Source organism: Onychostruthus taczanowskii, unplaced genomic scaffold, assembly GCF_017590055.1.
Source record: "Onychostruthus taczanowskii isolate IOZ18803 unplaced genomic scaffold, ASM1759005v1 scaffold12, whole genome shotgun sequence".
In the NCBI taxonomy this organism is placed as follows: domain Eukaryota; kingdom Metazoa; phylum Chordata; class Aves; order Passeriformes; family Passeridae; genus Onychostruthus; species Onychostruthus taczanowskii.
This window is the reverse complement of record NW_024498351.1, coordinates 641690-661537: the sequence shown is the minus strand read 5'-3', so window position 1 is coordinate 661537 and position 19848 is coordinate 641690. Positions and strand designations below refer to the sequence as shown.

Genomic DNA, 19848 nt, shown 5'->3' with positions numbered 1-19848 from the left:
GTAAGAGCCCCATCCACAGAACAAGCCACCAAATATGGCACTAAGAAAACAAACCAAAACCACAATGGAATCTCATTCAGAAGCCACCACCTTGCTTTTCAGAGACCTGATTCACTGCTGAAATGCATGGCTGGTAGTACTGGATCTCTGAAGAGCCCATGCTAGATGCTGGAGTTAACTCCTGTTAATTGGTTTTTGAAGGATATTTGCATTGTCACCTCAAAACCCTTGGGTGAGATGGCTTGGAGGACAAATACAATTCATCTATGAAAGAAAAAAGATACCTTTTCAAGTTATTTTATGCAGTTGCTGAGTCAATCAATTATTCACACTTAATTCCTCTCCAGATCAAACTTTACTGCAACCTCTTGCACTTTATTCTCCAAAAGCCACTCCTGCAGAGCACCCTCCTCTGCCCAATAAAGATTCTGCTTTCAAGGCCCTGTTTAAAATTTGCTGTGCTCCTGTTTTCTCCCCCGCCGTGTCAGCAGCTAGGTTGACCACAGATGGAGCACATTTGGCAGCTGAAATGACCCAGATGCTGAATCTGGAGCCATCTTCCCAGCTGCAGTCACTGGGCTCACGTCCGACTCCTCAGCTGCTGGCTGTCAAGCTGCCCTCAAGCTGTGCCAAGCGTACGTCCCAAAGCTTTGACCAAAGTGGGGCAAATGCTCTAAATCTGTGAGGCCTGCTGACAGAAAGGATAATAAAGACTAAAGGTTTTAAAAGTAGGCAGTGAGGGAAACCAAACGCCCTTCCCTCCCTTCTCTTCTATCCTTCATTTTTTCCACAATCTCTTTTCGACTATTAATAAAAATTCAAGGAGAGCTGAATGGCAAGAGCAGTTTTGATGTACCACATGCTAGTCTCAGGTAGTGCCCAGCAGGAGATTCTCCTTCATTTACACTGTGTGCAGTGGAAGGTGGCTCAGGTACCTCTGCTTCAAGTCACAGCCACAGCAAGGGATGGGAAATAATCTTTACTAAGGAAAAGGTGTCAACAGACATTTCATTTATTTCATTACATATTCATACTTTAAACTCTCTAGAAATCTTTAAACTATTAAAGCTGTAGAAATTCTTGTAAAATTCAGGAGTGACTACTTAATATCCTACTTCTGGCTAATTTCCTAATTTTCCTCTCTTAAAAGGGGCTTCTACATTCTCCATGACTCCCCACTGAGGAGCAAAAGAAAAGGCTTACCTTGTTTCAAAGACTACAGTCATTCAATTACCATTCTGCATTCTGATCTAGATTTAAGAGGGAGCATTTGAAATTTTCACCTTTACCTCATCTCTACTCATCCTGGCACAGCACTTCACATGCTGATAAAACTATCCCCACCCAACATTAAAGTATCTCCACAGGGCCTATTCTGCGAAAAAAAAAAAAAAAAAAAAAAGTCTCTTCTCAAATATACACATACTGTACCTGTTAGAGCTCCTGAAAAGAAAACACTGTTTCAGAGGAAGTTTATTTTTCTAAAATATCACATTTACTTGTGAAAAATATTTTGCACATTTAGCATTAAATAGCCTATGTCTTGCCATAGACCTTCCCCTTTCCAAATTAAAGATCATCATCCAAGTAAAGGGAGCAGTAGCAAATTACTTCTACCTAAATGCTTTTTGTAAAAAACAAATAGCATTTTTTAAGACACAAGAGTCATACATATTCCATTTTTAACTACTATTGAAAACAGTAGTACTGAAGCTAATTCACCCTGCAGTATTTAAAATTCACTAAACTGAGCTACAAGCATTAAGAACCTTCAGTGAAATAGACTTCATATGTAAGAAGGGGACTGTATTCCAGTAAAACCAAGTAAGTTTAACAACATATTAGTAAAGAAAAGAGACTGTTTATAGTACTGTTTCTTTCCTTTAACCCTTTTCTTTCAAGGCAAGTGGCTCAAAATTAAATATGTAATTAAGGACCAGGATCCAATAAACCAAAAATTTTATTCTCTACTCAGAAATTTCTTATGTGATCATGTCCTCTGTCAGCACTCAGTTTCTATATATGCAATCTGAATTAGATGATGGAGGAGAGAGGAAGAGGCAGCACAGCATTAAATAATTATTCATAATTTCTGGAACTAAAAATATGTATATAAGCACTAAGTACAGAAAGTAAAGGAACACTACTACTGAGTTGAACTGGAACACCAATCCTCATGCCCACTTGCTCTGCCATACTTGGAGAAAAGACAGGATTTGATGCACTCCCACCACGGACAAATTCAGCCCTGCTACACCCCAAGGAAATGAAGTTGCAAAACAGAAGGTGCCTCACACAGCCAGAGACACTTATTTGTTTACACAGCACAAACTCCCAACTGCAATCCTGAAGGCACTCAACTATGGTAGTAGTGTATGGGTGTAAAAATGACACTTTAAATACAGCCAATTTACAGGACTCTAGAAAACATTCAAAAGCTTTCACCAGCATCCTAGCTTATGCCCCTGAGAGCAGATATCCCCTAGAAATCTTCATTATGTTTCTACAGCACCTAGCAAAAGTAGGCCCTCAACCACTAATTGAAAATGCTAGAAAACCCCAATGCAAATCATGAGCTTTTAAATGCTTTATAGGGAACCTTCTGTTTGGGGAGCAGCCTCTCATTGTGGGATTCTTTTATTTGTTTTTAAAGATGTCTTTCAAAACATTATTGTTCAAGGCACTGTAATTTACATCTACAGATTAGCAGTGCACTTAAGAAAAATCCTAACAAAACAACCCACTGCCTTTCCAAGGCTGCACTTGCTAGTGTGGGAAGAGACTGCCACCCTGTGGGCTCCATCCAAGACACAACTGCAAGCCCTCACACTCAATACAAAATTGTTGAAAGTTTTATTTTAAAGAAAGTGAGGTTATTTTTAGGATTTTCCCCATCAATATAATAACGTCTCAAATACATAAATTCACTTGTCATTCTGTACTGCACCTGAGAAAAATCAACATTTCATGAAGGCACTGTACATAGAAAGCTTTTTGGAATTACAAAAAAAGACAATCTACCAAATCAAGCATTGACCATAGTTAACTAGTGCAATCACTCAGTTCACAAGTGAGTTATGTTCTAAATGCAGTTTGTGCCACCCTTGGGAAGGTTTAAACACCTGTATTATGGCAATGCTGAATTGCATATACAGATAGTTTAACACCTCTTCAGGTCTGGAGTTCATTTGTATTTGTAAAATCCTTCTCCAGTCTTTTTACCCAGCTTCTTTTCTTCTACCAGTTTATTCAGGAGTGGGCTGGGTGCAAAAAGAGGATTGTTGGGCTCTAATGAATGCCACCCTGGAAAGGAAGGGAAGTGGATGAATTAGTAACAGTTCTGTTTATATGCAAAGTTAATAGAGATCTGCATGTCCTTAGAAAAACATTCAAAGGTCAGAAAACTGAAGAAGGACTGGAACTTATTCTATGCTCTCTGAGACCCAGCAGTACAGCTTCATAAAGCCCAGGTCAGTATTGATGATTATGCACAAATCTAAGAATTAGTCTTCAGGCTCAGTGCACTCCAAACACCTTATAATCTCCACAATTGAGGAATTTTTAAAACAATTAAGGTGAACTTTTGAAACATAGTTAAGTACAAGGAAATAAAATAAAGGCTCTGCTGAAAAGAAATTCAAGTGCAAAGAAATTCCAAACTGAATTTCTACCTGCGAAACACATGGTTACTTAGAACAATATAACACTACTCCACAGCACTGACCAAGAGCAAAAGAGGTTCCACTGAAAATGCCATCATCAAAGTGACATTCTGCCTCAGAGAATGTTTGAGCTGCTCATTCAAAAGAACATAACAACCACCAACAAGCCATCAGCAATTATGCATGGTTTTGTTACTGTATTGGCATTCACCCACTTATTAACTGAAGTGACAGGGAGATGGTTCACTTACATCTTTTGAGATATTTGCTGGGTTTCCTATTAATTAAGAATGAAAATACAGCTGGTAGAAAAAGGATAGGGAGTCTCAACATTTGTTGATTTTCACAGAATTCCCCACCTCCAGTACATGTCACCCTTCCCACTGATTCTTTTTAGTAATATAAAGTACTATTAATGTTAATATCATTATTATTTTCCAATAGCACTTGATAAGGTCAGCAAAGCCACCACTGTTCTGTCCCCATGTACAAAGGGCACAGGCATGCAGTACAAATGCTGTACTCACACAGCATTCTGAGCTGAATCCTAACTCCTTTCTCCTCAACAGTTCAAAGGCTATACCAGAAACATTCCGTTTAAATAATTAAGAGTCACATTTGCATTAAAACATCTACAATTTAGCTAGAAAGTGGAAAGGCAGAAAAAAGAAGCATGCAGTACCATCTATAATGTATTTACTGGTATCCAACCCAACATAGTCCAGCAGTTCAAATGGACCCATGGGATAGCCAGCCCCAAGCTTCATAGCAACATCAATATCTTCCTTTGATGCATCTCCTAGAGAAAAGATTGACAGTTTGATGAACAGAGAAGATTCCACATCTCCTTGGCACCACTAATAAATAATTAACAGGGTGTTATTTCACCCTGGTGCAGCTCTTCACAGAAATCTCTGCATGTTTCACAGCCACAAAAACTGGAGTCAGCATACACATGCTGAAGCATAAAGCTGAACCTCTCACAAAAAAAGAAAAAAAACAAAAAGCAAGCCCTGCAGGCCTGCTTTTCATTTTCCTGGTTTCCTCTTGCATTTCAATACAGAGCACTGCACTGCTGATGGAGCCACAGCTACCATGCTGACCCTATCAGAACAATTTAAAGGAAGAACTGGTCAGTATGAAGAAACAAGAGCTTCTTTTAGAGGCAGCAGAACAGGGTAAGTAAGGAAACAACTCAATTTTCAATTTCAGCTTCATGAGATCAGCAGCAGCTTTTGAACGATGCACAGGACAGAGCTATCCTTACACTACAGCTGCCAGAACACAAGTGATATCCAGCTGATGGGTAAGGCAGGCATGGAGAGGGGAGCAGCAGCATCTGAGTAACCTGCTTAGCTACAGCACCTATCACCAGAGGATATCTGTTGGAATCAGAGATGGCAGATAAGAGAGACCTGAAACGACTGTGCAGGTGCAGTTGCATTCATGAATTTCAAAATTATTTTAAAAGAAATAATCAAAATTATCAGAAATTTGTTACTTCTACTTCAGTCTGTGCCTATAAAAATACAAATCCTGCACTGCCACATTGTCACAGTTAACTTTAACCTCATTCTTTAGCTGGGAATACATATTTTAGACTGTCATCAAAGCAGATGCACCTCTACTGCATACCTCTAACCCAAATTTTGAGGAAGGCAGTGCACTTTCTCTGCAGATGCTACAAAAAGGATGAAGTTATACAAACCCCAGAGGTACTTGTTAAGTAACCTCCGTGCTCAATGCGTACAGGCATGCACGGTGTCCGGCAGCTTGGCAGACACAGCCCGTGCAATTTATATGCCTAAGATCAGAGAACCCTACAAATAAATTTACAAAATCTCTTGTAAAGGTAACAACTTCAGTGACAGTTCTGTATGAACTAATAATTTATATATACCTCTTTTTACTCTTTAAAGCTGACAATGTTTTTTTTTAAGCCACATTTTATTTCTGAGAAGCTGCAGAGAATAGCCGTACCTAATCCGAACATAATTTCGGTTCCCCAAATTCAAACACAGCTAAATCCTCAGCTCATTTGCAGCTGATGCAGGTATACAGACTTGTTCTCTCAACAGATTTGTCTCACTTTGTCAAACTTGGGACTTGGCCACCCGACAGTTCAATTACAACACAATAAAAAGCAGTAAAAGGGCAAACAAAGGCTATATCCCTAGCTCATTCTAGTCTGTCCTAGTACAAAGCAGACTTCCATAGAAACTTAGCTGACTGCTTTTTAGTTTATCCACTAAGGACAGAGCAGTACAGACCACTATATATTAATATTTACAATATGCCCTGTTTAAGTCATTGTTAATATACTAAAGATATATTGCTTATGCAAAAGTGCACATTTAACAGAATGAGATTTTGTACAAATAAAAATGCAAGGACTAGTCCAATAAAATGGCATTTCAGTGCTTGGAGTTACCAGGAAAGAGACACAATTTCATTTAATGTAGATGACAATCTGGCTGAAGTGTCTACTCTGAGAATAAACACAAAGGATATTATAGAAATTTAACCTGATTCACTGGAACATATGAATTAAATAAAAGACAGCCATCAATCTTCCCAAGACATCAACTAGCTTTTAAAATAGATTTCATTAAAGTTAAAAAGTCACAAATGAATTTTAGCAATTTTGGAAATATCATACTATGGGAGAAGATACAAAAAGAATAAAGATTAAATCAAAATATTGTTTTGCTTAGGCAAAAGCACTCAGTTTTAACATACAAACTCAGTAACTGTTTTCTTCTGCATTTCATTAAAAGTTCTGTTGTCTCCTGAAATATGCACAATGATACATGTCACTTAACAAAGGCACCTCTTTTAAACACACTGAAACATCCATACACTTTATTCAAAATTGTGACTTTTTCTAAAAGAATAATGCCCCCTCACATTCATGCCTTTGCCTTTCAAGTCACTAAATTTGCTCTTTTCTCCCTTTGAGATGTAATTAGGTACATCTGTTGATGGATAAACAAGTAGTGTTGTTTCATTTTTTTTTTTTTTTTCAGAAATCAAACCATCCCTTCCATGTGCTTTAAAAGAGATTTTTAATATTTAAAGCATACTTGGTGGAATCCTGAAAATGGAGTGCTTTCATCTGTAAAAAGGCAGTGATTTCAAAAACAAAATGTTTCAAATGACATTCTTAGTAGCACAGAGCTACAAGCAGAGCACTTGAAATAAAAGCAATTATAGTCTGTAATTTCATCTTTATCCACTACATTCATTATTGGCTTCTTTTCAAAACAAGCTTCAATTCTTTGAAAAATTCAGTGGTTCTTTGGGGATTCATAATTATTTTTACCTACATATTAATGTAAAAGAGGCCAGCAGTGAGACTGGAGTTCCTGAAGAACCTATGTCTAAAAATCAACACAGAAGGGGAACAGGAGGTTTTATGTGGCAGTAGCTGAGCTCAAATCACGTCAGTGCCAGTGTCACAGTGTGACACTCTTACACACCACTTACCTCAAAACTGGTGGTTTATTTCACAAGCCCCATGTAAGTGAACTCAGGAGAACTTTATTAATGGTCCCATTATGGGACTTTGAATCACCTTTATCAATGTCTCCTGGGATAGAGAAAGCTCCTGAATAGCTGGCAATGGATATTTTTACAATGGCACTACACTCACCTTGTCATCTCCAAGCCAGAAACATTTTCCACCACCAGGAATTTCACACATAAGTATCTTCGAACTCTGCATAATCTGACATTTCAAAGTGAAAGCAAGGCCTTTCCAGCTACACACGTTGGCTCATATTTAACATTCTCTATTCATTTCCAGCCTTTAATGTCTGAAAATTTTGAGGGAACCCCATGGCTTTTCTGAAGCAAAGCAACATTTTGTATTGTTATATGTCAACATCCCTTGAAGTCAATATCCCACCAAGTACCTCTCTCAAAAAGACGAACAGCTTCCATCATATATGGCACCAGGAGACGGTTTACAATAAACCCTGGAGTATCCTGTGAAAAATAAAAAAGTGATCCTAAGTAAACACTCTTTACCAGAACTACACTCAATGCTACGTGACAAATCAAGTGGATGAAGACACTTATTGTATCATTACTTAAGATACTCTCTGAACGGTATTTTTCATCTCATTTATCTGATCAATATTAAAGCATAAAACATTGTGAAATTCAAACAAGGAATGGCACATAAACAGTCATCATGACTGAGAACAATAAGACTACTACAAGTCAAAGCAATTAATCTTAAAACAATTTAATATGGCTAGTCTTTTCTTTATCAAGAGTCTAATGATATGATTTCCTGAAGGTTAGGAAAAAAGTAGTTCTTCCCTAGAAGGTTTTTTTTGTGTGTGTCCACTACCAGAAGCACTCCTGACGAAATAGTCTGCTTTTCCCCCACAGCTCACTGGTGATCCATACTTTTGAAAGTTAGGATAGATTTAACAGCAAACATCAACACTAACAATGAAAAGATAAGACACATGCTACAAGAAGGTAACAAATGAATACAAAACTTCTTTTGCACAAGCATCAATCAAAAGCACAATCAATCAATCAAACACAAGAGAGTTTTGCAAATATAGCATTATTTTGAATATTATTGCTGTTTCAGATGTTTATTATTTATTCCACTTTATCTCAATATTTCATCCAGAGAAGCCCAAGCAAAGTTTCCCCTATAGGCAAGAATTAAAAATAAAGAAAAGTTCAGGTGTGAATACTGCATTATTATCAATCCAAGCTAATTTATAACAATTCATCATATATTCTACACGTTGCATAGTACTAAACAGGAAATAGGAAAAAAGTCAACTAAGGCCACAGAACAATTTGGTTAGAATTTAGAGAACATAGCCAGAATTAGAGTCCAGCATCCAGAAGCTGAATTAATTAATCCAGTAACTATCAGATTGCAGGCCCTTCTTTTTATTATCAACTGTCTCCTGGGGGCTGTGAAACCCAAAGCAGTAGCTTGCATAAAGCTATCCAGACCACAGCTTAATGGATTCAGAAAAAGTGAGCTTTCAAAGTAGGGTGTTTCTCTAGAGAAAAAAACCCAAAGCTGAGAAGAAATTAAGATTAATACGTGTCTAGTTACTGCAGTCTTAAGAAAAACTTGCAATGAGCACACACCATGGAGGATTCAGCCAACGGCTTCACAGTAGTAGAGGCAATAGATTTGTGTCTGGCATGGCTAAAGACGAGCTCCTGCTTAAGCTCTCCAGCGTATGCTTCTGCAGGACTTGAAAAAAAAACTCCACAACAGTAAGCCCCGATACCTGTGAGTTTTGCTGCTCTAGACAAGATGTCTAGAGTCACTGCACTTTGAAGAATTTGTGGTAAATGTGGGTGTTTTCTTTGTCAAATTGCTCTTAATTATGAAGACAAACAGGACAAGAAGCAGCCTGGAAATTTTTGAAGTGTGCTCATACATCTACTAAAACCTACCACCTTAAAATTAACAGCCTACAAGGACAGACCCTCTAAACACTATACTGTCAAAATGTACTCACCTTACAACTGACAGGACTCTTTCCTACTGCTTTACTGAAATCCACAAGTGATTCAAAAGTCTTTTGGCTGGTCATTGGAGTCTTGATGACCTGGGTACAAGGAAGGTAGAGAGAGCATAAGCATATTTCTGAGCAGAATCTCTCCAATTTCCCCATTGCAGCAATGTAAACCAGAACACTCTTCCAGAAATTCACAAAACATTTTGCAGAAAACCAGCTTGACTGTGTAGATATGTAACAGCCACAGAACACTATTTTACACATAGATACAGCATTTTGCAATGTTGTGTTTCTTTAAGACACTTTCCCCCTCAGCCTCTATGGAAGGATGGTAAAAGGAACTATTCTTTGAAAGCACACTTAAGAGATTATAATGTATCAAAATAACTCCAAAAGCTACATAGTCTTTTGTCTTGGGAAACACAGACATCACTCCAGAGAATCATTTAAACAGCCGCAATTCCTGATATAAGAAGTTCTAGCAGCTACTCCACCTCTCCACAATCCTCTCTCAGGTAATTTTAGGGACTGATAAGGTTTCTCCTTGGCCTCCTTTTCTCATGCTAAACAACCCAGCCCCCTCAGCTGCTCCTCATGTGAGTTACTCTCTGGACTCTTCACCAGCTCTGTTTCCTTTCTCTGGACACTCTGCAGCACCTCAATGTCTTTCTTGTAGTAAAAGGCCCAGAACTGGACACAGCATTCAAGGTGTGGCCTCACCAGTGCCGAGTACAGGGGGACAGTCATGGCCCTGGTCACACTGGCCACACTATTTTTGACACAAGCAGGATGGCATTGGCCTTCCTGGCCACCTGGGTACACACTGGCTCACATTCAGCACCTTTTCCTCTGGTGAGATTTCCAGCCCCTCTTCCCCAGCATGTAGCACTGGAAATATTGAAACAAACACGACTGACTTTGTTTCAAAAGTGACAAGGCAATAAGATTTCATCTCCTGACATTTTCTATTTATTTCTACAATGGTATCAGCAATTCTTATTAATAAGCCTCCCTGCTTGAAATGATGGCTCTAAACAGCACCTCTGTTGGCAGTTCAGTGGAGAACTCAGGAGCCTTGACACTGAAGGAGTTACCTCTGTGTCTTAAAGCCGCCCCTCAACAGAGACTGCAGCACCTCCGATCACTAGAGGTAGCAAATTCCACATCAGAGAGCTGCAAACAGAGATCTGCTCTGTCAATCTAACTGAAATCCCACTGCTGACAATTGCACTGCTGGGCTAGAGCAGTAGCTGATGGAACATGAGGATAGCAGCCCCTGTATAAGGCGTGCTTATAAGACACTCACCTCCACGAGCTTCATCATAGGCACAGGATTGAAGAAATGGAGACCCCCAAATCGGTCCTGCCTGGTGGTTGCGTTTGCCATCTTTGTGATTTGCAAGGATGAAGTGTTGCTTGCAAATATCGTATGCCTGGAAATAAGAAATATATAGACTGCATAAAGGACAGTAGGAGACTGAGGCACCAAACATAAATAGACATCCACTGGCTAACCATCCAAGAATCCTCAGAAATATTCCTGCAGTTTATCGCAGTCCTTTTTCTGAGGTCTAAGCACAGCAATGATTAAACAACCACTGCAAATTTTATTTCACTCCCCAAATCCATTCTAGGTAATTCCTTCAGATCCATTCTAGGTAATTCCTTCAGCAACCCTGGAAACCTAAGGATATTTTTATTTGTTGTTAACACATTTACACATTTATTGAAACCCAATCATATGCCATGTCAAAAATGCACTTTGGAGTCTTACAAAAAGTTTGCAATCTACTTCGTTTTAAAATTACCAATGACAGACATGATGAGCAAACCTACCACCAGAGAAAAGATTTAACAGGGAAAAAAAAAAATCTGAGAAAATTTAAGACCTGCCATGCATAGGACAGTGCAAAATATCTAAAAAATGCCAAGAATTTTAAGACATATATGAAGTCCTTCTCCAGACATAAACCAGATTTACTAACTGCAATTTATAATGGTTTGAGTTTTTTGTTTGTTTGGGTTTTTTTCCAGAAATATTTCAAAACCTCAACAGCTCTGCTATCACACCAAAACCTTAGAGAAATGGCTTTTTCCCTACCTTTCATTTTGGGCTGCATCCAACTACCCCTTCAAAAAGTTATCCTGCTGTACCCAGCAAATGTTTATCTATGTTGATATTTTGCTTACATTGTACTAAGATGTAACTGAGCTTTACAACAGAGCTTTCAGAAAAGTTATGTTCAAGTCATGGCAACATTTTATAGTGGCATTAAAGAAAACATTTCAAGACAAAAACATTCAGTTTGCTTTCCATATTTATGATGCTTTCTTTTTTGTTATAGTGAAGGAAAGAAAAATTCCTGAAAATTCTTCTTTACTCTTCTTACAAATATTCTTTTATTATCTCCCCATCATAAAGTGGCCATACGCTGTTCTGAGGTGAGGTACTAAAAGGAGCATTCTGCATTTCATAGTTTTGACTTTGCAAGGTCAGTGCATACAAAAGTCTCACCGAAAATTTGCCACTGTATATAAAAATTAAAATATTCATATAAAAAGAAACACATTGATGTGTGAAATACAATCATTGCTAGGTTTATAACTGAGTTCACTTAAGAGATTTTACCTCAGTACCTCTTCCGTAGCCTCACACAATAGAAAGCCTTGGAAAAAAGAAAATAATTGGATTTGCCCTGTGAACAAGTGCATTTTAGTTACACTTTATTCTCTGACCAACCAATTGATTTCAGTTGAGTTTAGAATAAAATTTTGATGTCTCTGTGACTTAGAATGACACAATCCACGCTTCAGATGGCAGCGGAGTTGGGAGGCTTTGGGAAGCCAGAACTAGTGAAACCGCAGAATGGCTTTCCCGGCAGCAGAGTGCTTTCTCTTGGTGCCATCTAGTGGCTCAGGAAAAGACGTCAAAAGCAGAGCCCAACGCAAGAGAAACGTTAATAAATATTTCCAATAAATCCAACTCTTACAGTCCAGCTGCCTTACACAGCAAACAGTGAACAATACCTCTTTTTTAACAGTTTTATAACACATTCATTCTAACACAGTGAACAGCTGAAACACACGGGCCAGGTCCAAGATGAGTTTCCACATCTAAAGGCAAATCCTAGACCGAGGAATATTGATGGGCATTTCCAACATCCCAGAAAAAAACAGAAATCAAGTACAGAAAAGTTTTTAAAGTGGATACGCAAAAGTTCTTTTGTCATATTCATTACAACTGCTTGGAAAAGTGCTGCAGTGTCTACAAAAATCCTAGCCTGACCTTTTTTAAAATTGAAATGCAAGACTAACTCCATTCAAGAAAAGGAAAACAGAACTGAAGAGTGGGTAGCAATGCTTTACTCTGCTCCAAAGATGATGACCACGTAACACAGTAATAAATAGCAAATATGGGGAGTTTAATACCGAGAGGAATATAACATACAATACTGCCTTCTACATTTTGCAAAGCTTCAAGAACATAAATTTTTGCTAAGTTCCAAGAACTTAAACCAATATGTTCTCAGACTAATGTCACCCAAGAAACAGCATCCACTATTTCAGCTGGACAACTACCCAGGTGGGGAATACCCTGAGTTTCCAAGGTGCTCTGGGGTTGCCAAATGCTCCTGGCTTATTACATTTGATTTGAACACTTAGGAGGAATTTCCTCCCCACTCACAAATACAACTTCTCTCAATAAAAGAATAGCTTTCGCATCCTACGTGTTTACATCCATTTTCAGAGGAATTACAGTTACCTTATAAGAAAAGGAAAAGGAATTAAGTTAACTGTGCTACTGTAATATTTTAGTTTTTTGCAGTTTCCAGACTTAATTATTTTCCTTGGACAGGTCTCCATAGTGCAAAAATGGGAGATGGACAAGTACATGTTGCAGCTGAGAAAATGCATGAGACATGAAATACATCACAAAAGAAGAAAAATGCAGGGTTTCACACACTTTGTATTTCACAGACACAATTCATCATCTTGTCAGAACAACTATAACATAGCCCCTTACATTTCCACCTGCTATCATCCACCCCTGTGGGGAGTCCTGAGATTTGAAAGAACCCAAGTCGTCCCTCCACAGCATCCTGATCTTTCCTGGTCTCTCCCTGTAACCCACCCTTCAGAGGGCCATCAATGCTCACAGCCCCTCAGAAGCTAAGCTCCTCCTGAGACTCAGAGCTGTTTTTAAACAAATCCTGTCTTTGCTACCAACTAACCACAAGTCTACCACTGAGCTGACACAACATTTAGTCCTAACCTAACAGTTAGTTAGGTGTATATATTTTGAACTATTCAGCCTTAGAAAAGGCTTTGGAATCTTGCACTGGCAAGGAGAGCTTTCCATTCCAGCACAGAGCCATGTAGGATGAGTAAAGCTCACGCTTCCTTCTAACACATGGAAAAACACTCATACAGGTTCCTGCCTTTCCCCACACTAAGCACACCATCTGCAACTCTATACTCTCTCACAGTTACAAATTACCTTTTGTATCCACAGCTAATATTTTAAACACTTGACTACTAAGTATCACTATTTTACCAGTTTTTCATCTAGATTTTCTACACTGCAACCCTTTTTTTTTGTCATCTACTTAACCTTCCTTTATCCTACACATAAGATATCTGTATGTTTATAATAGCTTCCAAATATCCTCTTAAAAAGAAAGGCTTCTTGTCTTAGCCATTTTTCCAAGCCTGCAAAATCATCCCTTTTGCAATGGGCAGGAGCATATTTGAACAATCCCCAGTATCTTTTAACACTGTGATGTAAAATTAGATGTTTTACAGCAGCTATGCTAACAAACAGCTCAGTCTTACAAAAAATAGCATCAGGTGTTCCAAACATACATATTTTTAAGTGAGGCTATAAGTCCCCAAGCCCACATTTCCTTGCTGACTGGTTTTAGACAGTACATTTAGTACACTCCAATTTGCTCAGTAAATACTCAGCCAACCAATTTTGCACAAAATAGGCACAAACCAACCATAACAAAGTACTCTCATAAATGTCAAAGGCATCTGCTTACTTTTGTGTGTTAGGACAATGGCAAGATACACTGTGCTCAGTACATGGCTGCTTGTGATCATTTACTGTGTTCAAAATCACCAGGTAATTTTAATTACTGACAGTAGAAGAAAGCCTGAAATTCTCCCCAGGCTAAAGTCAACTAATGATAATATCTTTTCTTCCTTGATATGATATTCAAGGCACAGCTTGCCCAGTTGACAGCCTAGAATACCTCTTAGCCAATACCCCCAAATTTACCTGCACTAGTTAAAATCTCAATAAGCAGTCAAGGTCTTGTGATCCTGACTCATCAACTACAAGGCTCAAATTTCTGAGACTGCATGCTCACCTTAATAGTGTTTTTGGGTTTGGATACAATTCAACAGTGGCTTCCAACAGTTATCAAATATAGTTCAAAGACATTTCCAGGGACTTTATGTAACTGAATGAGTATCTACTAAAATACTATTTACCCTTTTACATTACACACAATAACCAGCAATGGCTGTTTCCTAACTTTTGTAATACAGAGTAAAGTTAGTTCACTTAAGACATTATTGAACTGACTGAGACTTCTTAAAACTTGTTTATGACAGGTGTGCTGGAAACAAACACCTTATCCAATTTATCCACTTTATTCCAATTCCCTATTTAAGTATGGGAACACAACATTAACAGTAACCCATGTCCACTGGAGCAAGTCAGTTCTACTGTTCTGCATTTGTAGTTGGGTTAAGATTTGAAATTGCCAAGTAGTTAGGCAATCTTAATGACTAAACACACCTGGAACAATAAATGAAGCAGTGCAACAAGCAAATGAAGCAATGCAACACACCTGAGAATGTTTATAACATAAGCACCTGGCACAACAACTATTCCACACCAACATGATAGTCTAGAGCTAGTCTAAGACAGCAGAACTCATTCTTAAATAAAGCAGCTAAGAAAACAGAGAACTAACTGTGAGTGTAAAAACAGAAAATAGTCTAAGTATCAAAATGTACCAGGAAAAATATACATACTCTGGTGCAAACTTATCCAGTGTCTTGAAGAGGTTATTTTTAACTTCCAGGTTCTCCACAATGGCTTCTATCACCAAATCCGTGCTGTGAACCACTGATGCTGCATCTGTGCTTGTTGTGAGGTTCTTCAAGGTCTTCTTAATGAACTCAGCACCAGCCTGAAACATTTTCAAGCAGCTGTAATGTCTACTTACAGTGATTTAATTTACTTTTATATGAGAATCCCCTTACTTTCTCTGGTAGTTTTAACCCCCACAAAATGCAGGCAGTCTGCCACATTTCTGTCAAATCAATAAAAAAGTTCTAAGTGTGTAGAGATACGATGCTTTCCACTGATAAAATTTTCCTAGCCAATCAAATCTGTTTTGAAGCAAATAGGAGACCTTTAAAATCAATCTTTTAGGAAGACCATTTGCTGTAGTCCAACCTTCAGCAGAAGAGTCTGGGTGATCACCTGGTTGTCAATCAGTAGCTACAGTTTCAGTGAAAAAGTGGGGAAAAATGTTTCCTCACTCGTAAATCTGTTGACATAGTTTGTGAGGGCAGAAATCAAACAGAAATGCAAGACTTTTAGCCAAGGGTAAATGGAGACACACTACACAAAAAAAAACCCCTATATGGTAGAATATAATGTCATACAAAAGGTGCAAGTATTATGTGGACAGTTTTCTTTTTGATTAAAAGGCTCTCCCTAATGATATATGTGTGCTCTACTTATAATGCATAACCGCAATATCATAATTTCAAAATGTCAGGTTTTATTCTTCCAAGTTTTCCTAGAGGAATAAAGAAGGAGGTGTCAACCTCAGGCTTATCTGCAAACTTCTTCTTTATCACTCTCTTCAAACTCTCTTCAATTCCTTTTGTAGACTTTTTAAGGATTTCATCTGACTGGTCAACTAACACCACAGTGTGACCACTGGCTGCTGCAACCTGGAAGATAAAAAAAATAAAAATTCAACAGCAATGTCACAAAACAACCAACCATACTGATTTGTGTTGACAAACAATATGCCAGGCATTTAGGCACAAGAGAGCTAAAGTACATCGAATTAAATGCACTTGACTAGAAAAATCATAAAAGCCTGTATACAGCTGGGGTGAGGCTGAAGGGATAAAGGTCTCAAACAACTTGAGGGAAAAGGAAAAAGAAATCTCTCCCTTACACTGTCTGCAGAATCTTTTGTCTGAAGGCATCTGAATTCTGTGGCTACAGAATAAACAGCTGTCTTGAAATGAACAAGTGTTTTAGCTGAGAGCCTTGGATCTTGTAAGGAAAAAGGGCTGTGGAGACCAAAATGGAACACTGGCAGGGTGAGCAGGTGGCACAAGGGATGGCCAACCCTATGTCATCAGAACACAGCTCTGCTGTCAGGCCATGAGCATGTCCTTGCAACAGGAAGGTGACAGAGAAGCTGGGAGCAGCAATGGACATTTGCCACTCCAGGATTCCACACAGACACAAATGGCTGCAAAGTCTCCTTTATCTGCACTTGGCTACACAGTGCAAACACTGGCTCAGCTACACACAGCACTACTGGACTGCCTTTTTGGTTGGAATTTGGCTGGTATTTAAATTAATTTCAAACACTTAACGTCACTGTCTCACACTGCATCAGCACATTAAAGATCAGCTGCTCATTATCTGTTACTTGACTTTTACTTTATTTATGTTCCTCTTGTTAGTTAGCAACAGCCTATCTTCACTTCCAGAATCCTTGAACTAACAGAGTTGTGATTTAGTTACTGTGTAAAACAGATATTAAAACACAGTTCCACTGATGGTTTTAAAGTGACTCAGCTTCAGAGCTTCCCTTCTGCAATCTTTCACCTTGCACATAACCTTACATGTGATGTCTAAATACTTATGCACCCATAAGACCTACTCCAACACAGCCAGCTGAAATGGAAAGTACAGCTATCTCATGAAGAAAAGCATTGTGATATTCTCATCCAATCTGCCTCACTAACCCAGCAAATAAAGAAATGCCAGACACAATTTCTTAAGTGCTCAAAAAGGGATGAAAAGCAGCTTTGTTAATAGGGTACAGGGGAGACACCATGCAGTGTTATAATGACCTCTGCTTTGAGAGAAGCTTGGATTGATATACTGGAGGCAGATGGTCAGCACAACAATCCTGGGTCCTTAACAGTGGTAGAGGCCTGCAACCCCTGTTACTGTCAAATACCAGACATGTTTCTCTTAACAAGCTGCTCTCTGAAAATGTGCAGTCCAGCAGAACAAGATCAGCACACTCACCTGGAAAATTATAAGCTTTGCATAGTCTGCATCTTCCTCAAACACGAGAACAACTTTTTTTCTAAGTTGTTCTTTGATGGTTCTCCAGTGGAAACCTCAAGTATTACAATACAGAGGAGTGTTTTTATCAGAAAAGAGAACAAACAACTATTTTTGTAGCTAGAACAACTGCCTCTGCATTCTATCTGCTAGAGATTTGCCAGAAATGTAAGAAATCTTTAGTTCTGAGAAGCAAACTATTAATTCATTGAAATGGAGAAATGCTATTCAGGAGCTCCAGCCTCACTGTCAGTTTCCACTCGGGATGTTTGCCTACCCACCTTATTCTTTGTTAAGTTTGTGAATTACCCTGGTATACTGGGCAACAGGTTCTTTCTCTGAATTAACTAAGTGCCAAAATTTTCAATCACTGAAAGGACACTCCAATTTAATGTCCTAAAGCTATCAAGTTAAAGGTGAACTTAAAAGCCAAAGGCCCAAGATTAAACTCTGGGAAATTAAGTCCTATTTAAATATTAACCACTTCATAATTCTGAAGATGACTGACAGCTAAATGCTCATTTTAGCTGCTACATTCTACTGGTAAAATTTATAAAATATCACTAGATATGCTCCCTCGCCAAGTTAGAAGAATCTTCTTTCCAGCCAACATTTTCCACGTATTTCCACAGACCAACTGACTGTTTACAATTAGTCCACGCACTGTCTTAAGAACCACCTTAAACAATTAAAGCCATCAGCCTTGTTTCTTCTCGCCAAGCCGTCTGACCCGAAGACGGGCGGATCAGCTGGAGAAGTGTGAAGTTGAGCAAGCAGAGAGGAGCGGAGCAGCAATACTTTGTACCCCGCCTCGGCAGCAGCAGAACCCAAACCCGCGGCAGCCTGGCAGCGGAGCGCAGGGGCGCGTCCCGGCACGGCCGAGAGCCAGCGCAGCCACTGCTTCCCACACAAACACAGCCTGCAAAGGCAAGCGCAAAGGAGTTTGACCACGGAGTATAACACATCCCGAGAAGCGCCAGGAGGGTGGTTACGTTTAGCTGTGGGTTTTATTAATGCTGGTCTGCCAGCAGACCGCTCGCTCTCCCTAGAGCTCGCCCGGGGACAGCGCGGGGTGCAGCACCACGGCCGGGCTCAGCTCCGAGCGAAGAGCCCCAGCGGAGCGCGGGGACGCAGGAGCAGCAGCCCGGGAAGGGCCCGCGCTGGCCGCAGGGCTCGCCCCGGGCCCCGGCCGCCATGGCGCCTCCGCTCCCCCCCGCCCCGCGGCCCGGCCGCCTCACTGCGCTCACCTGGGCGATACCGGCGCCCATGAGGCCGCCGCCGATGATCGTGACATGCTTGATGAGCAGCTTCTTGGCTGCCGCCGTGGCGGCGTCGGAGGAGGCGGCGCGCACGAAGTGGCGGGTGGCGAAGGCCATGGCGAAGGCGCGGAGCGAGCGGCACGGCCGGGACAGGCGGGGCCGGGCCGGGCGGGGCGAGGGCCGTGCTCCGCCCCGAGGGAAGGCAGCAGGTTCCGGCTGCCCGGTCCCAGCTGCCCGCAGGGGGGGAGGCGCGTTGGGTCTTTCACCTTCGCTAGCTCTGCTTCCTTAAGAGCCAAGCAGCAAGGGCAAGGTCAGCACCGCCGGAACGCCCGCGAACGCCCGGCTGGCGCTGGGCCGGCGGCCGAGGCTGCGCTGATGCCCGCCCTTTGCCTCAGCGCTCACCTTGCCGCTGCCAGCGCTCACCTTGCCGCTGCCGCTGCTCGTGCTCGCAGAATCGCTGAATCAACGAGGCTGGAAAGACCTCCGAGACCATCGAGTCCAAGCCGTGACCAAACACCACCATGTCAACTGGGCCATGGCACTAAGTGGCACATCCAGTCTTTCACCAAACACCTGCAGGGACGGTGACTCCACCACCTCTCTGGACAGTCCATTCCAGTGTCAAACCACCCTGTGAGCACAGGGTCCAACCTAAACTCTCTGCCGGTCAGCTCAAGGCTGTGTCCTCTTATCCTATCACTGGTTGTGTGGGAGAAGAGATCTACCCGCACCTGGCTACACCCTCCCATCAGGGAGTTGTAGAGCGACAAGGTCTGTCCTGAGCCCCCCTTCCTCCGGGCTAAACAATGCCAGAGCCTTCCTGACAGGACCTGTGCTCCAGACCCTTCCCCAGCCCCTTTGCCCTTCTCTGGACACCCTCCAGCACCTCAATGTTCTTCCTATTCACATCATTAGAAGCTCTCTCTCCACAACAAAAGCTTCCTGACTAGAAGGGGATGTTATTTCCAGGCTAGCACAAGATACATACTAAACAACTATAATTAAAAAAATAAATTAAAAAAAAAAAACAAGAAAAAATTCTTCCACTATAAAAACTAACAGCTGAATCATAT

General features: G+C 40.4%; 1 protein-coding gene across 1 annotated transcript; it reads right to left on the bottom strand.

Annotated features, from left to right (window-relative positions):
• Positions 1 to 1942: 1942 nt before the first annotated feature.
• HADH (hydroxyacyl-CoA dehydrogenase) lies at positions 1943 to 18963 on the bottom strand. Its single transcript, XM_041427907.1, has 8 exons — positions 18764 to 18963; positions 16022 to 16150; positions 15218 to 15375; positions 10479 to 10605; positions 9173 to 9262; positions 7577 to 7649; positions 4345 to 4461; positions 1943 to 3303 (listed from the first exon to the last, which is right to left on the bottom strand). Exons 1-8 carry the CDS (start codon positions 18890 to 18892, stop codon positions 3185 to 3187), a joined length of 942 nt encoding a protein of 313 aa, XP_041283841.1. The 5' UTR covers positions 18893 to 18963; the 3' UTR covers positions 1943 to 3184.
• Between the last annotated feature and the right edge of the window lie 885 nt (positions 18964 to 19848).